The 19,838-nt window shown below is 32.6% G+C and overlaps 3 protein-coding genes across 6 annotated transcripts; 1 reads left to right on the forward strand and 2 right to left on the reverse strand.

Annotated features, from left to right (window-relative positions):
* The first annotated feature begins 854 nt into the window (after nt 1-854).
* On the forward strand, nt 855-4,465 carry EMB2769 (Cwf15 / Cwc15 cell cycle control family protein). 4 transcript variants are annotated; one of them, XM_011040552.1, is made up of 9 exons: nt 855-961; nt 1,260-1,404; nt 2,487-2,593; nt 2,710-2,751; nt 2,833-2,920; nt 3,571-3,599; nt 3,634-3,704; nt 3,909-4,012; nt 4,110-4,465. In XM_011040552.1, the coding sequence occupies exons 2-9, from the start codon at nt 1,274-1,276 to the stop codon at nt 4,231-4,233; spliced, it is 696 nt and encodes a 231-aa protein (XP_011038854.1). In that variant the 5' UTR covers nt 855-961; nt 1,260-1,273; the 3' UTR covers nt 4,234-4,465. The 4 variants fall into 4 exon arrangements, with proteins under 4 accessions (XP_011038854.1, XP_011038852.1, XP_011038855.1 ...); XM_011040550.1 differs by having other exon boundaries at nt 3,571-3,597; nt 3,629-3,704; XM_011040553.1 differs by having other exon boundaries at nt 3,571-3,591; nt 3,629-3,704.
* A 5,662-nt stretch (nt 4,466-10,127) lies between these two features.
* On the reverse strand, nt 10,128-14,208 carry LOC105135602 (transmembrane protein C9orf5 protein). Its single transcript, XM_011040554.1, has 2 exons — nt 12,076-14,208; nt 10,128-10,581 (listed from the first exon to the last, which is right to left on the reverse strand). Exons 1-2 carry the CDS (start codon nt 13,951-13,953, stop codon nt 10,489-10,491), a joined length of 1,971 nt encoding a protein of 656 aa, XP_011038856.1. The 5' UTR covers nt 13,954-14,208; the 3' UTR covers nt 10,128-10,488.
* Nucleotides 14,209-16,415: 2,207 nt separating this feature from the next.
* ABCG26 (ABC-2 type transporter family protein) lies at nt 16,416-19,506 on the reverse strand. Its single transcript, XM_011040556.1, has 9 exons — nt 19,230-19,506; nt 18,732-19,021; nt 18,473-18,628; nt 18,205-18,388; nt 17,839-18,117; nt 17,455-17,739; nt 17,081-17,365; nt 16,884-16,991; nt 16,416-16,793 (listed from the first exon to the last, which is right to left on the reverse strand). Exons 1-9 carry the CDS (start codon nt 19,440-19,442, stop codon nt 16,524-16,526), a joined length of 2,070 nt encoding a protein of 689 aa, XP_011038858.1. The 5' UTR covers nt 19,443-19,506; the 3' UTR covers nt 16,416-16,523.
* Nucleotides 19,507-19,838: the final 332 nt, after the last annotated feature.

Below are 19,838 nucleotides of genomic sequence, written 5' to 3' on the forward strand. Positions count from 1 at the left end.
AAAGAAAATGATGGCGGAACGCATGCAAAAAATCTAGTGAAATTGATACAATAAACCACACTATACAATCAGGAGTACACTGGTATATTTCTTTGGTTGTTTTAATACAACAAGCAGAAAATATTACATTGGATGTCCATAGTGTTTAATAAATACTAGTTTATATGCTCACACTATGTTGTGGGGGATCTAATTTTTTTTAAATGAAAATATTATAGTTTTTTTTAGCATTGTTATTAAATTTAAAAATATAGTTTTTTTAATTTTTTTTCATATTTTTTTCTATCAATGCATCCCTTGTTTATCTTAACTAACATAATATTTTAAGTAAAATTATTTTTTTATTTTAAAAAAATCATGATTATTAAAGTAAGTTTTTTAAAAATATCAAAATAGAAAATCCATATTTTGTGTGATTAAAAAGTTAAAAAATCATAAAACCACTTTGAAATTTAGCAATGAACTAATTTATGTAATTAAAAATTTATAATTCTCCTAAAAAATAAACATGAAAAATTGAAAAAATATAATGTAGGTTTAGTAATTTTTGTGCAACTATTTGCTTTCTTTATTCAAAAAATTAATTTTTTTTTGTGAGATATAGTTTTACCCGCAGCAAAGCCTAATAATCTCAATAATAAATAACGTAAACTTAACCTGCTACTCCAATTTTATTTTATTTTTTATTGATAAAGGTGGGTTTAATATATTATTTGTAGACCGGGTCTCGAATTTAAGCAAAAAGGAAAACAATTGGGCTAGGCCCAACGAAATAGGTTTCCCTTCTACTGATGGGCCATTGCCACCCCTTTATTTTCAGTTTTATTTTCAAGAGCCAGTCTAATATATAGCCCAACACAACCACTTGCGCTCCATTCTCTCGTCCTCTCTCTGCCCCCTCTCTCTCTCTCGCTCGCTCGAATTATCGGTGAAGAAAACAAATTGGGAATTGAATCTAAAGGTAAAACCCTAATTTTCTGTTTTCATCATATTTCGATTTTACATGTATGGTGAATACCAGACTTTGACCTTTTTCTCGAATGGGGATACTCAATCAAACCCTAACCTATTTCTTTGAGCGTATAATTAATTTTCTTTTTTGGTTTCCGAGAAAGTGAAGGAAATCGAGTTTTCTAATTTGAAGCTTCAGAGCCTCATTATTTGGACTGGTTGATGATGCATATTCTTATTCGATTATGGAATATTCAGTTTTAGATTTTTTTTTTGTACTAATATTTGTTTTTTTGGGCAATTGAAAGGTTAGGTAGTAATAATGACGACTGCAGCTAGACCTACATGGGCTCCTGCAAAAGGTGGTAATGAACAAGGCGGGACTCGTATTTTCGGCCCATCTCAGAAGTATTCGTCAAGGGATCTTGCTGCTCATACCACTCTAAAACCAAGGTAGGTCTTTCTCAGCTTCCCTTGATTAGGAAATTTTGATTCACTTGAACCTGCTTGTAATTGGGGTGTTGTTAGTCATTTATTTAGGTCTTAGCAAATTATGCAAAATTTTAAACTGTGCTTGTTGCTGGATTGATCTGCTAGCTTATTTTGTCCTCTTGATTGTTTCTTGCTAATGAATAATTGTAATTTCTGTAGTAGAAACATTTAACTTGATTAAGTAATTGTAATTTCTGTAGTAGAAACATTTACCTAGGAAATTTTCCGTGAAATGGTATAAAAAGCCTTTAAATACATCCGTGTTTGAACATTAGACCTAATGAAATTACAAGATTCCTTACCGTGCTGTTTATAACTACCTTCTCTAAACAGAAGATTGTGGTATGGGGTTCTCTTGCTGTGCCTCCCTTTTTTGATCCCAAGAGAATCTGTTTGCTGTAAAGTAGTTGAAGATGATTTTAGAGGATGGGGACATTTGCTCAGATCCAGAGAAAAGATTTGAGTCCTCTCAATCTCTCTCTATGAGAGAGAGGTGGAAGAAATGAAATTAGTTTTCATTTTGTGTCTTCTTTTTTGTTTGGGGGTTGGGATATTGAATAAGTCCCTTTTATGTTAGATACATTATCTGCCTACTGTACAATAGTTCAAGATGCAATTTAGATATTTTTGTCCAGGTCTTGAGCAAAGTAAAGTACTGTGTTTGGGAGGAAAAGAGGGGCCAGGGTTGGGGGGGTGAGGCGGGGAAGAGCTGTTTTATGTTATACACATACCACTTCAGTGTTTCTCATGTTTTTCCCTTGTTTGCTTGCACATCTGTGTGTTAGTGGTTGTACACGTGCACATCTTTCTGCTTTTGTATTGAATCTTCATCTGTATTTGATCGGCATGCATATGAAGTGATATTCTGTTAAGTATCATTCCATGTAGATCTTTATGCTGTCTCTCTCTCTCTCTGTTTTTTTTTTTTTGTGCTGTCTCTCTCTCTGTTTTTTTTTTTTTTTACCTTTGTAAATGCCCTTAGAATCGTCCCTTTTCCACAGAAAATCATGACCTTATTTCTGATTACTGTGTGTGCATCACAGAAAGGAAGGGCAAGACACCAAGGAGGAATTGCAGAAGAGGAATCTTCGTGAGGAGTTGGAAGAACGTGAGCGGAGGCATTTCTCATCAAAGGACAAGTCTTACAATGGTAATATACTTACCAGAGAAGCATTTTTTTTTTTTGTAGCTTTGTGAATTCACTTATACCCTTTGATGGTTAAAGCTTGCTAGTTCGCATTCTGAATATTCAGTCTATTATTGCAGACGACAGGGATCGTAGAAAGAGTAATCATCTTCTCTTGGAAGGTGAGTTCACTAGCTCTTCTAAACCATACTTCAAATTAATGAGTTTTTGCATCACCTCACTAATTACATAAGCTATTGCAGGGACAAAGAGGGACACTGAAGATCGTATCATCCCACGAAGTGTGGATGCTGATGATTCTGATGTGGAAGTTAACAACGATGATGATAGGTCGCTACTTTTGGCATTTCAAAAATCAAAGTTTAATTTGACGATTGAATTTTTTGAACCCTTGTTTGATGGTTTACAGTGTGTGATTTGTTATGTTACTGTGTGCATCACTGTTGCTGCTTGCTTAGTTTCCTGGAGTAGAGATCAATTGAACCTTAGTGCTACTTGCAGGCTATGGAATATTTATTTTTATGCAGCTTTGTTTTCTTTTTTGTGCAAAAATATAATAAATGCATATTATGTGTCAACTTGTTGGTGTCCATTGCCTGTCCACCACTTCTTTTTTCTTGCTTTTCATGATAGTTTAGAGGTGCTTTGGACCTGCATAAAGCATGCAGGGTCCTCAGGCTTGAGTCCTTTTTTTATGTGTAACCTGCATGCTTTAGCTTGTAAGTTCCTCAGGCTTGAGTCCTTTTTTTATGTGTTTATATATAATTTGTTCATTTTGGAGCATGTAAGGTCTTTGGTTGCTCTTTTCTAAAGCTTTGGAGCGATTTATAGGTTAGAACTTAGAAGAGTCAATCTTAACTGTGATGAAGGTGTCAGTATTTGTCTGTCAGTTGTTGCACTGTCACTAATGGTTTTACAAGTTGCGGTGATGTTGCTTTTTGGATATGTTGTGTCATAACACTGTCTTCTCTTTCCTTTAGTGATGACGACGACGACGACGACGATGAGGATGACACAGAAGCTCTCATGGCTGAGCTTTGAAGATGACACAGAAGCTCTCATGGCTGAGCTTGAACGAATAAAGAAGGAAAGAGCAGAGGAGAAGCTCCGACAGGTAACTTCTTTTTGATTATTTGTTTTTATTAAATGAGGAAGAAAGAGCTAGGAGAACCTCCATTAGGTAACCTGGCAGCTTGCACCATTAATATTTCTTCTTATTAAAGCTTGGTGATTAATTCACTCGTGCTAATAATAATGCTTAACCTGACCCTGGCGTGGGTTTCATGAGCAAGGATTAATGTGCTTTATTTTTTTGCAGGATCAACTACAAGTGGCTGAAGAGCTTAAAGCCAAGGAAGAGCAGCTTCTTAGAGGAAATCCACTGTTGAATAATCCAACCACCACCTTTAACGTGAAAAGAAGGTTGGTGGCTGGAAGATTTCAATCAAGACTCAATCTATATGCTATCTTTTTTCTATCCAATTGAACACCATTCTAATTCCTTGTATTACTGGCTCAGGTGGGATGATGATGTGGTCTTCAAGAACCAGGCTCGAGGTGAAACAAAGACTCCTAAGCGCTTCATCAATGACACCATCAGGAATGACTTCCACCGAAAATTCCTGCAGAAATACATGAAATAATTGTCAATCTCGTTAAATTTGAAACCCATTATGGACCAAGGTTCTGGTTTTGAATGATTGTATCTATTTAAAGTATTTTAACCTTTTGTGCTGATTTCGATGTTGGGTTCTGTCAGATATCAACATGAAAAGAAATATTGCTCAATATGAATCTTGAGCCGGATATTGCGTCGTATGTCTTTTTGAATGTGCTCACATGTAGCAAAACCTTAGAGATAGGTGTTTTTAGCCCCTTCTGCCATCGCTTTTCTGGATGGGATGTTTGGTGATGCTTCAGCAAAACTTCCTGAGGCAAGCGGTTGAACTAAGAGCTCGATGTTGTGGACATGTGGTACTTGCAGCTGCGCTATTTCTCCTGTTCTCTAGAATAGAAATAGATATAGTGTGGTTTTTTGGTAGTGGTTTAAAAATAAATAAGTTTCTAAAAAAGTAATTTTAGTTGAGTTTTGACATGTTTGGTAAACTATGTTGTTAAAGTTTGTGTAATTAAAAAAAAATAAACAATATTTAGATAAAATGTATTTTTGTTTGTTTTTGTGTTTAAAAAGTACTTTAAAAAAATAAATTTGAATTTATTTTTAAATTAATATTTTTAGGTGTTCTTATATTATTTTGATATGTAGGTATGTAAAATAATTTTTAAAATAAAAAATATATTATTTTGATATATATTCAAGTGAATAATATTTTAAAAATTAACTACAATAATATTTCTAAACATTTTTTAGGGGAGTATTTAGGAAATTTAATTAAAAAAGATATTTAAAAAATACTGTATAAAACATGTGTTTCATACTCATTATTTTTTTGGGTTATATATTATAAAGCACAGTTTTTTTTATTATCAAATATATTGTTGTGTTTATTTCACTGTTAATGTGAAAGTTAGCAGAAAACAGACGTAATTTTACCGGTAAAAAGGACCCGAGGGCTACGAAACCATGTTTTAAAAGAGTGGTATGAAGACTCGACTGATCAATAAATATTGGCATGATTTAATTACATAATTTAAAAAAAAAAGATAATGACAATAAATTAACCATGTATATATATATATATTAACCTAAGTCAACTTAAATAAGTATACCAAATATACAAGTCAGTAATGAGATATAGATAAGCCAATAGAAAGTAAAAAAAAATTAATGTTTAATTTTAAACAAATTTAATGTAAAAAGATAAAATTTAAAAAAAATTAATGTGTATATATATATAAAGAAAAAAATATTTAGCAAACTAAGTAAGGTAACAAAACTCTGCGACTCAGATCATGTTAATGAGATAACTTAATGAAAAGCAAATCATGAAACATTATGAAACTTAATTTTAAAACTATTTAATGCTGGAGAATGAAACACAAATAATATTAAATTTTTAAAAAAATGATCCTAAAAAAAATCAACTTAGATTAACCAACTAAACTCGCATCCTAAATGATTGGGACCATGATAAAATTTCAAGTGATGTGAATAGAAAAAAAATTAAAGAAAGTTATGAAACCCAATATAAAAAAACCTCAACATTGAAGAATGGAACAAAAAAAGAAAATTAAGTCTAAACAATATAATATTAAATGATAAAACAATAAAAAAAACATCAATTTAAAATTTTTACTGAAGTAAATAAAAAAATAATAAATACAAAGATACAAAATAACCTAGGCTAGTATGAGATTTCATTAAAAAAAACCCTATATAAAGCAAATAAAAAACAAATGAAGCCTAATTGCTAGTGATATAAATACTGAAGGATGGAATTAAAAAAAAAATCTTTAAAAAAAGACAAAAAAATCAAGCAAACTTGAAACAACTTTCTAGACTCAAGTTAATATCTCAAACTTGTAACCAATAAAATTATGAATCTGAGTTGAATTAAGAAGTTCAATTCTCAACCATTTTAATATTCAAAGATGAAATCAGAAAAAAAAATTAATTTTAAAAATTAGTGAAAGAAAATTAAACAAAGAACAATAAATAGCAAGACCTAAAATAATTTGAGTCATTTTCAAAATCATCCAAATATTCTACAGATAAAGAAAATAAATAAAAATAATAGAACTCAATCTTTAATTAAATAAATACGAAAGGAAAAAACTGAAAAAGAAAACATCAATTTAAAAAATTAGCAAACAAAATTTGACAAATAAAAGAATCAAGATAATATGAAGTACTTTTAAAATTAGTGTAAAATTAAATGTAAAGAAAATAAATAAAAATAGCATGAAAACAAAAGGCCTAAGGGGGGGGGGTTGGGTGAACCTAAAAAAAAATTAAAAAATTTCTTAAAATTAAAAAATAGAGATTAAATTTGATAAGAAAAAAAACTTAAGGGAAATGAAGTTTTAAAAATAAATCAGTTTAAAAATCTATCCAAAATAAAACAAACAACAATAAAAAGAAAGGAAACCAAATTTAAAAAGGTCAAAACATTGTGCTTCATGATGTTTTTTTTTTTTTTATATAAAATTATATTACAGTCTCATTGAAAAGGATGAAATATGAAAAAAAATTAAAAAATTTGTTAAAATAAAAGAATATGTATCAAATTTGATAGAAAAAAAACTTAAGGAGAATGAAGTTGTAAAAATAAATTAGTTTAAAAAACTATCCCAAATAAAACAAACAATAAAAAGAATAAAAATAAAATTTAAAAGGTCAAAACATTGTGCTTCATGATGTTTTTTTTTTAAAATTTTTTTTTCTATCAAGTTATATACCGGTCTCATGAAAAATGATGAAATATGAAAAAAAATTAAAACATATACCTAAATAAAAGAATAAAGATAAAATTTAAAAGGGAAAAAAACTTAATGAGAATGGAGTGATAAAAATAAATCAGTTTAAAAAACTATCACAAATAAAACAAATAACAATAAAAAGAATAAAGATCAAATTTAAAAGGTCAAAACATTGTGCTTCATGATTTTTTTAAATTTTCTTTCTATAAAATTATATACCGGTCTCATGGAAAAGGATGAAATATGAAAAAAATGTCAAAACATTTGTCAAAATAAAAGAACAAAGATCAAATTTGATAGAAAATTTTTTTTAGAAGAATGAAGTTGTAAAAATAAATTAGTTTAAAAAACTATCCCAAACAAAATAAACAATAAAAAGTATGGAAATCAAATTTAAAAAGGTCAAAACATTGTGCTTCATAATTTCTTTTTTAATTTTTTTTTCTATCAAGTTATATAACGGTCTCATGAAAAAGGATGAAATATGACCAAAAAATTAAAATATTTTTTAAAATAAAAGAATAATGATCAAATTTGATAGAAAAAAAAAACTTAAGAAGAACGAAGTTGTAAAAATAAATTAGTTTAAACAACTATCCCAAGTAAAACAAATAACAATTAAAAAAAGAGACCAAATTTAAAAGGTCAAAACATTATGCTTCATGATTATTGTTTTTTAATTTTCTTTCTATTAAGTTATATACTGGTCTCATGACTTAAGAAGAACGAAGTTGTAAAAATAAATTAGTTTAAACAACTATCCCAAGTAAAACAAATAACAATTAAAAAAAGAGACCAAATTTAAAAGGTCAAAACATTATGCTTCATGATTATTGTTTTTTAATTTTCTTTCTATTAAGTTATATACTGGTCTCATGAATTTAGTTTTTTTTTATTGTCTAATTAGATATGTTAGAAGTGAGGTTTCGTAATTTTTATCTTTATTTTCTATTTATGAATTGATTTCGATCTCACGATCTATGTTGCAAGTTTGACAAGTTAACTCAGATTGACTTGAGTTATTTTCTTGTCGCTTTCTTTAATCTTTTTATTTTATTATTCAACATTGAGTTAATAAAGAATTAGACTTCATAATTTCTTTTGAATGACTTTTTATGTAGTTTTTTTGATCTCATGACCCGAGTTGAAATTTTAGAGGTTGATATCGATTGACTTGGTTTATTTTTTAGGTATTTTTTTAATTGATTTTTTTTTTAATTTCATCCTTTAATAACCAATCTTTTTTTTTTCTTTCAATTTCATACTTTAATATTTTTTTTTGTGAATTATGTTACATAATTATTTTTATTTTATTTTTATTGTATTATATACTAGTCTCATGGATTTAATATTTTTTCTTGATTTCAACTTTCAACATTAGATTTGTTAAAAGTGAAGTCTCATATTTTTTTTTCTATGGATTTATCTTAATCTCATGACTAAAGTCGCAAATTTGGTAACTTAACTCAGGTTGATGTGAGTCATTTGTTTTTTTTATCTTAATGTATATATTTTTCTAATTTTATCATTCAAAATTGGATTGCTTATAAATGAAGTTTTATAATTTATTTTGATTTAATTCATACAAGATCATAATAGTCTCATAACATTTTTTTTTCATTCTCTTTCTTATCTCTATCCTCTCCTCTCCTTGGTTTCCACACCATTATCTATGAAATAACAAAAAGTCTTGTCATATTATTTTTATATTAAATTTAATCATTATTTTTTTTTTATTATTTGTTTTGTTTTAGATTTTTTTAATTTAATTTTTTCTTGTAATTTCATTCCTTATTAATGAGTTGATTGAGAATTTAAATCCATGATTTTCTTCGATTTGCCATCTATGGGATAATCCTAACCTCATGACACAAGTAACGAGATTGAAATGTTAGCCTCAGGTTGACTTCGGTTTTTAACCCTTTCTTAGTTTTTTTTTTTTTTTCAATTTATCCTTTAAAGGTTAAGGATTGGGCTCCACTAATTTGTGTTTTTTTTTTTATCACAATCTCATAACTTAGTTACAAACTTGACTGGTTAGCCTAGATTTTCTCGGGCTTTTTTTTTGTTTTCGATTAGAATCATATTTTTTTCTAGTTACACCCTACAACACTGGGTTTATTTGGAAATCGAGCTTTGTAATTCTTTTGAATCTGCTTTTTAAAGGGTTATCCTAATCTCATGACCTGTGTCGCGGGTTTAAAGAGTTAGTCTCGGTTGATTCAATGATTTTTTTTTATTTTTTTAATTTGAATTTTGGTATTTAATATTTAGTTGATTTGGATTTGGATTTATGATTTTTTTTTAATTTCTATTAAGTTATTATGGTCTCATAACCTAAGTCGCAAGTTTTCCAGGTTAACTTAAGTTGAATCGGATTTTTTTTTTTTATATATTGTTTATTTTTTGATTTTGTCCTTCAACAATAAGTTGGTTTATAGCTGAGAATCATAATTATTTTTTATTTCCTTTCTATAAGGTAATTTTGTTCGCATAACTCGGGTCACAAATTTAATTGGTTAATAATTGAGCTTTGTGATTTTCTTTTTATTTGCTTTCTATTAATTTATCTTTGTCTCATGAATCAGGTCGCAGATTTACTAGGTCAATCTGAGATGAATTAATTTTTTTTTTTAAATTTTTTTTTATTTTATCCTTTAACAATAGGTTGATTGAGAACTAATTTTCATAATTTGTTTTTTAAAATTTCTTGTTATAGAATAATCCTACTTGATTTACAGGTTTATCATGTTTACTCAAATTAAATAAAACTCTTTCTTTTAATTATTTTTTTTTATATTTTTCATCCTTTTTAACACTTCTGCTTATTGAAAATTTAGCCTCCTAATTTATTATATATTATTTTTTAAGGGATTACCGTACTTTTATAATTCAAATCACACTGTTTCTCAATTTATTTAATTAATTATATTTATGCACAAGTTTTCAATTTGTGGTTGTACAAAAAAACAAGCAAACACTTGCACATTTATTTTTACATAGCTAGTTAAGCCTATATGCTCAGGCTTTAAGCCCAGGTGGAACCAGGGTCTGTTCATGTTCTCTCCAAGGAACAAGTGACTTGAAGAAGGTGGCATTGTACAATAAGTCCTTGCAAACAAATAACCTGTATGGTTGCTCCCAGGATGTAAGGAGATGAGGGGCACCTTCTATGCCTAAACAATTTTTAAATAAAACAAAGAATCTTACACATGAATTACTCATTTATGTTCAATACATGGGACTCACCTTCTTACAAAAATAAATACAAGGAAATATACAATTTCAATTTTTATCGAGCTGCCAGCAACCAATAAACTATAGAAGAGAAGTCATTACATCATGACAGCAACAGGAGAAAGAAGAAGAAACCTTTGCAGTCTAACAAACACACCGTGCAGGCAGAGAAAGGCACTGTGAACAAATTGGAAAAGGAATATGTGCTTCCCTAAGTAACTCACAGACTACGATTTCACCAGAGTCCCATTCGGGCAGAGTCTCGAACCGTGTCCTGCTAACTAGTTTTCTTTTGGCTCTTCTAGCACAAATTCGACGTATAAATCCTTGAGACCAATGACAACAGTTGTTATCAACGGGCCCATGATTGCTCCCTGTTGAATGATATATCAATAAATTGAAACAGCTAACAGAAAAAAAAACAAGATAGAAAATCAAGAAATGCATAATAGCTTCATAACTACTTGAGTTCATCTGGAGAAAATACTTAGCAGAGTACAATGAAGACAAATATCTATGTATAAAATGTTTACCCTACCTAGGCAGGGGTCATCAAAATACCTCAAAAATCAAGAAAGGTCTCTAAGTTGAGCTTGCTTTAGCACCTAACTAATCTCTGAAAAGTGCAGGCTCGCATTACTCAAGCACGACATAGTTTCAAGGAAGCCCACCAAAACAAGATGTCCTACCACTCAACAATCCCCTGAGATCACTCTGATGGAGTGGCTATGTTATAGTTACCGAAACTCTCTCCAGTCTGGAAACCCAAAGCTACATTAAATGATTCTTCATCATGCAAGAAGTCTTTTTGGTCGAAAAAATATGTGGTCCTTCGTAGATTTCTATTCTATGTTTGGGGTTTAGATTCTTTGATTTATTTTGTAAGCAGGGGCAGGAATTGTAATTTCATCATGCTCTGCAAATCAGCTGTATTTTAGCAATTTTCAGAATTATTACGTGCAGGTCCAGTCCATGTAGGAATTCGGAGTCTTAGTCTTTAATAATTCATTCCTGTTTAGTTTATTTCCTAGTCAAACGGATTAGTTATCCTAGTCTACTCTTTTAGGGAGTCTTAATCTCTAAAAACAGGGATGCTATGTTTAAATCTTCAGCAGAGTTGAGTTATGAAATAAGTGGAGTTTTAGAGTCATTTTGAAGGTTTAGTGCCTAAGGTTTCTTCTCTGTTCTCTTGTTCTTCTACTTTCTCTTCTTTCTTGTGTTACTGTCCTGCTACAGTGCTGCGAGTTACTGTTCACAAGACTAATTTCTCCTCATCTCTTCCTAGACAAACCCTATTGTACCCTAATTCCACAAACAACAAACCCTAGCTGTCCAAAAATCCTTTGTAGAACAGACATCTCAAATCTGTCCTACATCACACCAAATTATATCAATGAAGTTTTATTTTGGCTCTGCAACCAGGAGAGGCAATTCCACTCCTGTTCTCTTAAAAACTGCGCTATACATTTATTATAAACATACAGCTTCTCGTGTTCAGCACAAAAAAAAATAAAAATGCTTTTGTGATAGTTTGAAACTCTTTCCAATCTCCATGGACAGGAATGAATTATCATAGCAAGAAACTGACTCAACCGTAAAAAAATACAGAATGCTGCACATAGCACAGCTTCCAAACCAAATCATTGGCTTCATCAGAAAGTGAAACTCTATAAATACCCAAACTAGCCAAGAACTATCATACAGGTAACTTTAGGTAATCTCCTTAAGCATGATGTGACTTTAGCAGTCAGTCAAACCGCCAATCTGTTTTGAGGAAGTAGAAACAAACACACAGGAATTGCAAAACAACAACTGAGGAGAAACCATGATGATAGATAGGTGATGGGAAATAAGACGTGTTAAGTTACCTCTATTGCAGAGGGGAACAGTGTCATTCCACCAATGATGCTAAGCCCAGTAAGATATTCATTATAACCAGGTATATCCTCCTGAATTTCAGTTGCACCATAATCCATGAGCACAATGTGAATGATGGACAAGCTAACAGCCACCATGTATCTGCCTTCCATCACCAGTTGCACAGCAGCTGGAATTGTTGCAAACATAGTAGGAAATATAGGAAACAGGGGGCTGATAATTACAAGTATGGTCGACACATACAAGAAGTGTATATCATACAGTCTAAACAAAAGCCATGTAAGACATCCCTGAAAGAATGCAATCTCTGCAGTAGCCAGGAGAACTCCAGAAATTGCCTTGTCGAGAACCTCAACACATCTAATCCTAGCTGGTTTTGGAATTGGAAGCATACCCATCACTTGTTCAGTCACCCCACCAGACTCTGATGTAATTAGGTAATACAAAACCCAGAAGAAAATCACTGATTGAGATACAAAATTGAAAACCTCTGCTGCTCCAGAAATGATGGAGTTTCCAATGGACAACATGAGCTTAGCGCCACCGCCCAAAATAGATGCACCACTAGCAAATACACGCTGTGACACCTCCATCCCTTGAACAGCATACCCCCTTGCCTTTTGAACTAGATCTTCTCGAGTAAATATCAATTCCCTAAAGATTGCATCCAGTTCTGAATAGATTTCTCCCCATTCCTGATTGCCAAGTTTCTTCCTTAAGCTCAACATCTTCTCTGTATAGGGAGATGGGCTCATCAACGCCACTGATTGCTGAGAAGTATTAGCTGGAGGACTAATAACAAAATGCTTAATCCCAGCAACAAACTCAGTCATATTATACTGCATTGCTAAACTATCTATCTGGTCAGACACTGTTTCATAGAATGTTGTGGTGTATTTATCTACCATTCCAGGAACATCATTCTCGTCCATCCACTGCTTGATGCCGAGCTTCTCTGCATAATTACTCTCTTCCACATGTGATTTCAATGAGATGACGGCGTCTTTCCCTTCAACAGCAATCTTGTAAGAGAAGAATATCAATCCAGCCAAAGACCCCACGATCATACCAACAATCAATCCGATTGCCACAATGGTTTTCAACCTCTTCAACACACCTCTTGTGAAAAATGGGGTAATTGAACTACGCCTAAAACTATTACTCCTAAGAGAAGAGACAGCGGAAAATGTAGAATTTACAGTTTTGGTACTGCACAAGAAGCCTGAAGCAAGAATCAAAAGTGAGCCCAAACCACCAATCCTCTCATAAGAAATCACAAAGACACCAAATGACAACAACCACCTTAATAACTTGGAAAAACCACTCCTATGTCTCCTAGAACTGTCTCCTTTTGACTTTTTAAGAAAAACCCTTAAACAGACCTCCTTAATATCAACAAGGGTGCCTACAAAAACCGTAAAAATAGAAACAGGAACCGCAAGAACAGTCTCAGTGAGACCTAACTGAAGAGGCTTAGTCCAAAAAGCAACAAGGGTCTGTTGTATCCCTCTTAACGGAATAGAACACAAAACAGCCCACTGAATAGGCCTCAAGTACGCTTGCAAAAGCTTGCATACGAAATAAAGAAGGAAGATAGCGAAAGCTAGACCAGCATGGGCCATGGCTATGTAAAGAGCAAGGCGTACCTGGGGATCACCTGAGGCCGGGAAGGTAGTAGCACTAGTTTTATTGTTATGGTGATGGTGATCATGGTGGTCATTGGGCGCGTGGGGTGGCGCGTCGGGTTGTGGGGGCGAGCGTTGGGGTGGGGTTGTGGAGGGTTTACGGTATGAGGCAGATCTAAACATGTCTTGCCAGGGAAGGGAATCTTGTTTGGAATTTGGGTCCGTGTATGGTACCAATTCCATCCTTTCCGATTTCAAATTTCTACAGAGAGAGAGAGAGATGACCAAATATTATTCTGCAGATGCTGATGGGTTTGGATATTATCCTGCTTTGAGCTTGAGAGAGGAGAGAGACAGGAGAAAGTGAGTTCAAGACAGGGAGGGCCAATGGGATGTCGACAGGTAGGGTATAGATGCAGTTAAGCTTTGAAGTCAGGGGAGAGAGAGAGAGAGCGCGGGGATAAATTGTGGTGTTTGTGTTTATGCATGGATGGCGATCGGCACACCCGCGGCTGTTTGGTGCGTTTCCCAAAACCTAGTTTTATTAAATAAATGTTTTAAAAAGCCCAAATAATTTAAATTAAGGACAAAATACGACCTTTTAGTCTAATTTCCTCGCAATTTCTCCCCCCAAACAGGTTATTCATTTATTTATTTAACCAGTATGATTTCTTAAATGAAAAATCATTGTTTATTTTTTAACTTGGAAAGAACCCTAAATCTGCCATGTGGGTAGTAGATTCTTTAGACATGATTTTCGGAGAAGACAGGTCACGATTCTAATCTTGGGTTTTTGGTTTGGTTATCCTCTTTCTTCTCCTGGGCCCTTGTCGTCGGGAGAAGTAAGGTTATCATTGGGCAGTGTGTAGGGCTATGGATGACGCTGGTGCTTCTATAGAAATCCAATGCATAAAGCAAACTAATACAAAAATCTTCGCTTTTAGGCTTTTTATTTGGGCAAAAAATCAATTTTTTTGTGGCTTGGAGGCTCTTTAGTTATTTAATGGAAAAAAAAAAATAAACATGTAAATAATTAAATATTTTTTTTACGAGTATATTAAATGTTATTACGGGCATAAAGTTCGGGATGGAAGTCGACTTTAATGAAGTTTCAAATTATAAGATGCTATGGTGATATTTTAAAAAATAATTTTGTGATAATTATGATGTAATAGTATACAAGAATACAGAATAATTAATTTTTAAAAATTATAAAAAGTACTAACATAAAAAATAAAAAAAATTATCTATTATTGATGGACAATTTTTTTTAAAAAGAATATTAGATTTGTATACTTGTTTTTATATATAAATTAATTAACAATGTTATCATAAAAAAAGTTCAAATCTTATTTTAAAAGCAAGGTACAATTGGACGAGTTTCTAAACTTTAATATAATAATATTAATAAGAAGAATATTAGAAAAAAAAATTACTTTTAAAATTACAAAAAAAAAGAAAGCAAAATTTGTCTTTTCAAAGACATCTCTCTCTTCGTCCATGATGAACAGGAACTAGGGTTAGGGTTAAAAGGGGGCATGAATCTGACCATCGTCAGCGTCACAATCAGGATCGAAACTCTCCATGATTTGTTCTCTCCTTCTCCAAATCAACGCAGGATCTTAGGCTGTCCAATTCACTGACCCAAGAAAAGAGGCATTCAAGCCCAGATTCCTGGCTGTGTGTTTACAGCGTCACCTTCTGTGATTTGATTGTTTTGATCTTGATAGCTAACAGGGGATGCTGATTTCTCGATCAATGCCGACTACACTTTGTGATCGACATTTTGAAAGAAATTACATTCAGGGTGGGATTATAGAATTCCTAGAAATAAATTGGTATTGGGATGGAAAAATAAAATTTCAGGAACAAATTGTTTTCGTCGAGATAATAAGATTCCAAGAAATAAATTATTTTTAGGGCTGGAAAATAAAATTTCAAGAATAAATTATTTTACAGTTTTTTATTTTTTTAAACTTAAAAATTAAAAATTAAACAAAATAAATTTTTAAATTAAAATAGAAATGGTTATAAATTTATGATTAACTATATATTTTCTCTTAAGTGCACAATTCAATTACTAGTTTTTATATTAACTTAAAGTGGTTTTCATTTAGAAATATATTAAAATAATATATTTTTTTTTTTTTAAAAATAATTTTTAAAATTAATATCTTAAAATAATTTAAAAACACCAAAAAAAATATTAATTTGAAATAAAAAAACAAAAATAATTTAAATTTTTTTATTTTTTTTTTAAAACACAAATACAAACAGGATAATTTAATAGTTTTATCATGATTATAAACCTAATTTCATTGCTATAAAAAAATTTAATTAAAAAATAATAAAAAAATAAAATGCTTCTCAAATGTTTTAGTGTATTTGATAAAATTAATCAAGTGCAGCAGAGGACCAATATAATGATTAATAGCTAGGTGTTTGAAGTTTTTAATATTTTTTTATTGTTTTGATGTGATAGTGTTAAAAATAAAAAATAAAAAATATTATTTTAATATATTTTTAAATAAAAACACATTTAAAAAAAAAAAAATCTACTATCCTTCTAAACACTAAACACTACAAAGAGGTAAGCAACCCTAGATATAAGCAAATTGGTTCAAAATTGATATCGTTAATGAATGCTATGATAACAAGAACAAGAACAGAAATGACGAATGATGACAGATCAAGCATCCAGACAATTAATTCATCAATAGTAACTTTCATGGGTAAATAGAGGAATTGTTTTAGTATTATGGAAAATGCAAAACACTTATAGTAAATAAAAAGGCTGGAATTATGGATCCAATTCAAAGATGACATAAATTAATCCTCCTGCGGAGGCAAAAATAAGCAATTAGCCGGTATCCAAGAGCCATGGCTAGCAGCACCCAGACTTCTTGCAAGCCACCTTTCAGGTCAACCATGTCAAATGAAGGTGAGCTCTGCAGAGGCCGACACCCTCCTTCGCTCTCGCACTCGTATAATTCATCACCATCATACTGCACTTTTAACAAAAGCCTAAACCCGTAGAACATGAAAGACAAGAACTTCATCCACTGCATGAATTTTGGAATGTGCTGCGAGGAGAAATTAAACGCAACCCTTTAGCTGGTCTCAGGAACACATGACGATGTATGCAGATGAAACCCTTGAAATTAGGAAATTACCTGGACGTAGTAACCTCCAGTAAGAAGAAACAACATTAATATCAAAGAAGCAAACATCCCAGCTCTTTTGATACTCAGACTTGCAGCTCCACATAGCTCTCCCACTCCCTTATTATCACACAGAAATACATCAATTACTTGGTGCTCGTATAGATTATTTGCATGTATGTGTATGAATATTATTTGTTTCTACTTACTTGGCTTGTGATGACTATCAATAGCATGACAAACAGTGTGAAGAAGAAGCAAGGGACTGTTCTCTTGAACCCTGCCATGAAGTACACTATGACCATGAAAAATGTTGGGTAGAATACATGAGCTACCATGTCACTCAGAGTGCTGCACACATAGTATACACTTAGTCTGTACATGTCTGCTTTCCTTTCTTTCACCAAATAGATCTTCTCGAATGGAAAGACATATACTGCTCCGAATATTGATGATGATGTCCAGAAAATGCAGATGTAGAACATTAAACCAACCTGCAATTACAGGAACATTAAACTATCTCGAATATTTTAATTTGATTCTTCTTGTGGTTGCGTAAAATGTTTCACGGAAATCAATTAACCTGGTCCCTTAATTGAGCCTCAGTTCCAGTTTTTGATTTCCACCAAAGAAGGCCTAGCAAAACTGCTACTCCTAGTGCTTGGACGAGCCTCAGCTTATCGAAATAATCTCTACACCTCTCTCTAAATGTTCTCTTGTACATTATGATGAACTGCTCCCACCAACTAAGTGTCCAATCCCTTTTTACTTGGATCGCCAATTGAAGAGGCTCAGGTACCCTTTTGCTCTGGTGATTCTCTTCCTTTTCTTTTGGTTCCAGCTGAGTTTTGTATTTCAGATGAAGGTACTGAATGCAGCATACGCAGAAGAAACTAATCTTAGAGGTTCATGTATAAGAAAAAATGGTCAGAGAGAAGAGATAATTAAATCAAGAGCTATTAATTACTTTGATTACTGCCTTTTCAGAATCAAGGATTCCATGTGGTGCTGATAGATCTTCAGGCACACTTATGTCATTCACTTGCCCGGTTGCTAAATCCAGCAAGAACTCTGCAGGGTTCATCGCTATCTCCGGAATGAATCTCAAACAAGAGAAATATTCCATAGATTCTCTAGCCTTCCCATAGTACACAGGGTAGCCTTCTGATATCAGGAGAAGCTTGTCAAACATGTGGAATATTCTGCTCGAAGGCTGATGGATTGTAGTGATTATTGTCCGTCCTGCCTGTAGACCACCAGACATATGCTTTTCATTACTTTTTTGACATACCTTAAAAGAGTTTTGCTAAATGTAATACATCTACTTTGGCACCTTAGCTAGCCCTTGAAGGATTTGAAGGAGTCTATTGGCTGATGTGGAATCAAGGCCTGAAGTTGGTTCATCAAGTAACAGTAATGAAGGGTCGACGAGAATTTCATAACCAATGCTGGTTCTTTTTCTTTCTCCTCCAGATATCCCCTTAACAAATCCCCCTCCAACTCTTGAGTGACGACATCTGTGACCATGAAATAAGCTTCTTACAAGGTTTTCATTTAGAGTACACAACTACCCGTTGTCCTGATTAAGTGCCATGCATTACCTTTCAATGCCTAGCTCCTTTATAATCATCTCAACTCTGGCATACTTCTGCTGCCGGCTCATGTTTCCTGGAAGTCGTAAGAAAGCAGCAAAGACTAGAGTTTCTTCGACTGTGAGTTGGGGTAAGAGCACATCATCTTGAGTCACAAATCCAATCCTGTGCACAGATAATTAACTTCCAAGGGAGAACATTGAGAAATAATAATGACTTTTTCAATCACCTATGAACGAGACAAAAGCTCTCTTTAATGGTGGCTAACCTTCTCTTAATGACTGCATTATAAGCAATGTCATCGTATGTGATTCTTCCTTTAACATTTTCACTCAGTCTGCCTCCTATTATCTTTAACAAGGTTGTCTTACCACTACCAGAAGGACCCATCAAGGCAAGGATTTCACCAGGGCAAACACTTCCTGTTACACCCTTCAAAATCATCTTGTAGTTATCGTGATCCATGTTGAGCTGTGAGGCTACCTTTGAAACCACTGCCTTCACTGGGTTGGCAGAGGAAGCTTTGCTATTCCTCACCTTATACTCCACATCTTCAAACTGCAATGCATAGATATAGCCCAACCATGACTCGATTTATCTATAGTTATCTTGCCATATTGACTAGCCAGGGCTTGGAAACTAAAGATTACTGTCAATAAGAAGCTTATCATGCCTTCTTAAGAGAATAAAAATAATAATAAAAAACTTACAAGACAACCATAAACAAATAAACAAGATGAGAAGGAAGAGATTGAGCATTGATCACCTTGAGAAATATTGGAAGAGGGCGATCCTTATTCTTAGTCAAGCAATCTTCCTCAATATCAATCCCAGAATACCTATTTCTAAGGTAGGCTTGAGACATGAAGTCTATGCTGTGGCCAAACCCGTTGCTCCCTGCAATTTGCATAGACCCCATTGTTGGAGGGGACAGAGACATGTCCTCAATCTCTTCCTCTCTCTTAGTTTCCATATCCATATACCATGCAAAAAACCAGAAGCACTGTATCTATTTCTAGCTAATACCTTGTGAATCAAAATCTGCAATGTTAAGTGAATCAACCGTAATAAACCAAGAGCTTGCCTATATAGTGAGGAAAGGTTTTGTTCGGTAGGCCACATGCTTTTAATGCCTAAACTCAAGACCAGAAAGTAGAAAAGCAGCTCTTCTTTTATGTTCCTATACGCCTTCCCAACCATTTTGCCTACCCCTCTTTCTCCTTAGTTTTCTTGTTTCAATATTAGGGGTTCCAAGAACACGAAACAATGCTCTCTTCTTTCTTTTTTGCTTTCTCGAAATATATATATATATAATGTTCGTGAATTTTTCTGTAGGTTTCAAATTCGAAGCGCTCAAAATAGAGTTGAAGTCGTT

The sequence above is a fragment of the Populus euphratica genome, unplaced genomic scaffold (assembly GCF_000495115.2).
Source record: "Populus euphratica unplaced genomic scaffold, PopEup_1.0 scaffold47.1, whole genome shotgun sequence".
Classification (NCBI taxonomy): Eukaryota; Viridiplantae; Streptophyta; class Magnoliopsida; order Malpighiales; family Salicaceae; genus Populus; species Populus euphratica.

Coding starts and splice junctions, on each gene's coding strand:
- EMB2769 (XM_011040550.1), top strand. CDS start 1,274: ATGACGACTGCAGCTAGACCTACATGGGCTCCTGCAAAAGGTGGTAAT. Junction 1,405..2,486: donor CATACCACTCTAAAACCAAG/GTAGGTCTTTCT, acceptor TGTGCATCACAG/AAAGGAAGGGCAAGACACCA. Junction 2,921..3,570: donor GTTAACAACGATGATGATAG/GTCGCTACTTTT, acceptor TCTTTCCTTTAG/TGATGACGACGACGACGACG.
- LOC105135602 (XM_011040554.1), bottom strand. CDS start 13,953: ATGGAATTGGTACCATACACGGACCCAAATTCCAAACAAGATTCCCTT. Junction 10,582..12,075: donor TGTTCCCCTCTGCAATAGAG/GTAACTTAACAC, acceptor ATCATTCAACAG/GGAGCAATCATGGGCCCGTT.
- ABCG26 (XM_011040556.1), bottom strand. CDS start 19,442: ATGGATATGGAAACTAAGAGAGAGGAAGAGATTGAGGACATGTCTCTG. Junction 18,389..18,472: donor AAGGAGCTAGGCATTGAAAG/GTAATGCATGGC, acceptor TCATGGTCACAG/ATGTCGTCACTCAAGAGTTG. Junction 16,992..17,080: donor TGATAGTCATCACAAGCCAA/GTAAGTAGAAAC, acceptor TGTGATAATAAG/GGAGTGGGAGAGCTATGTGG.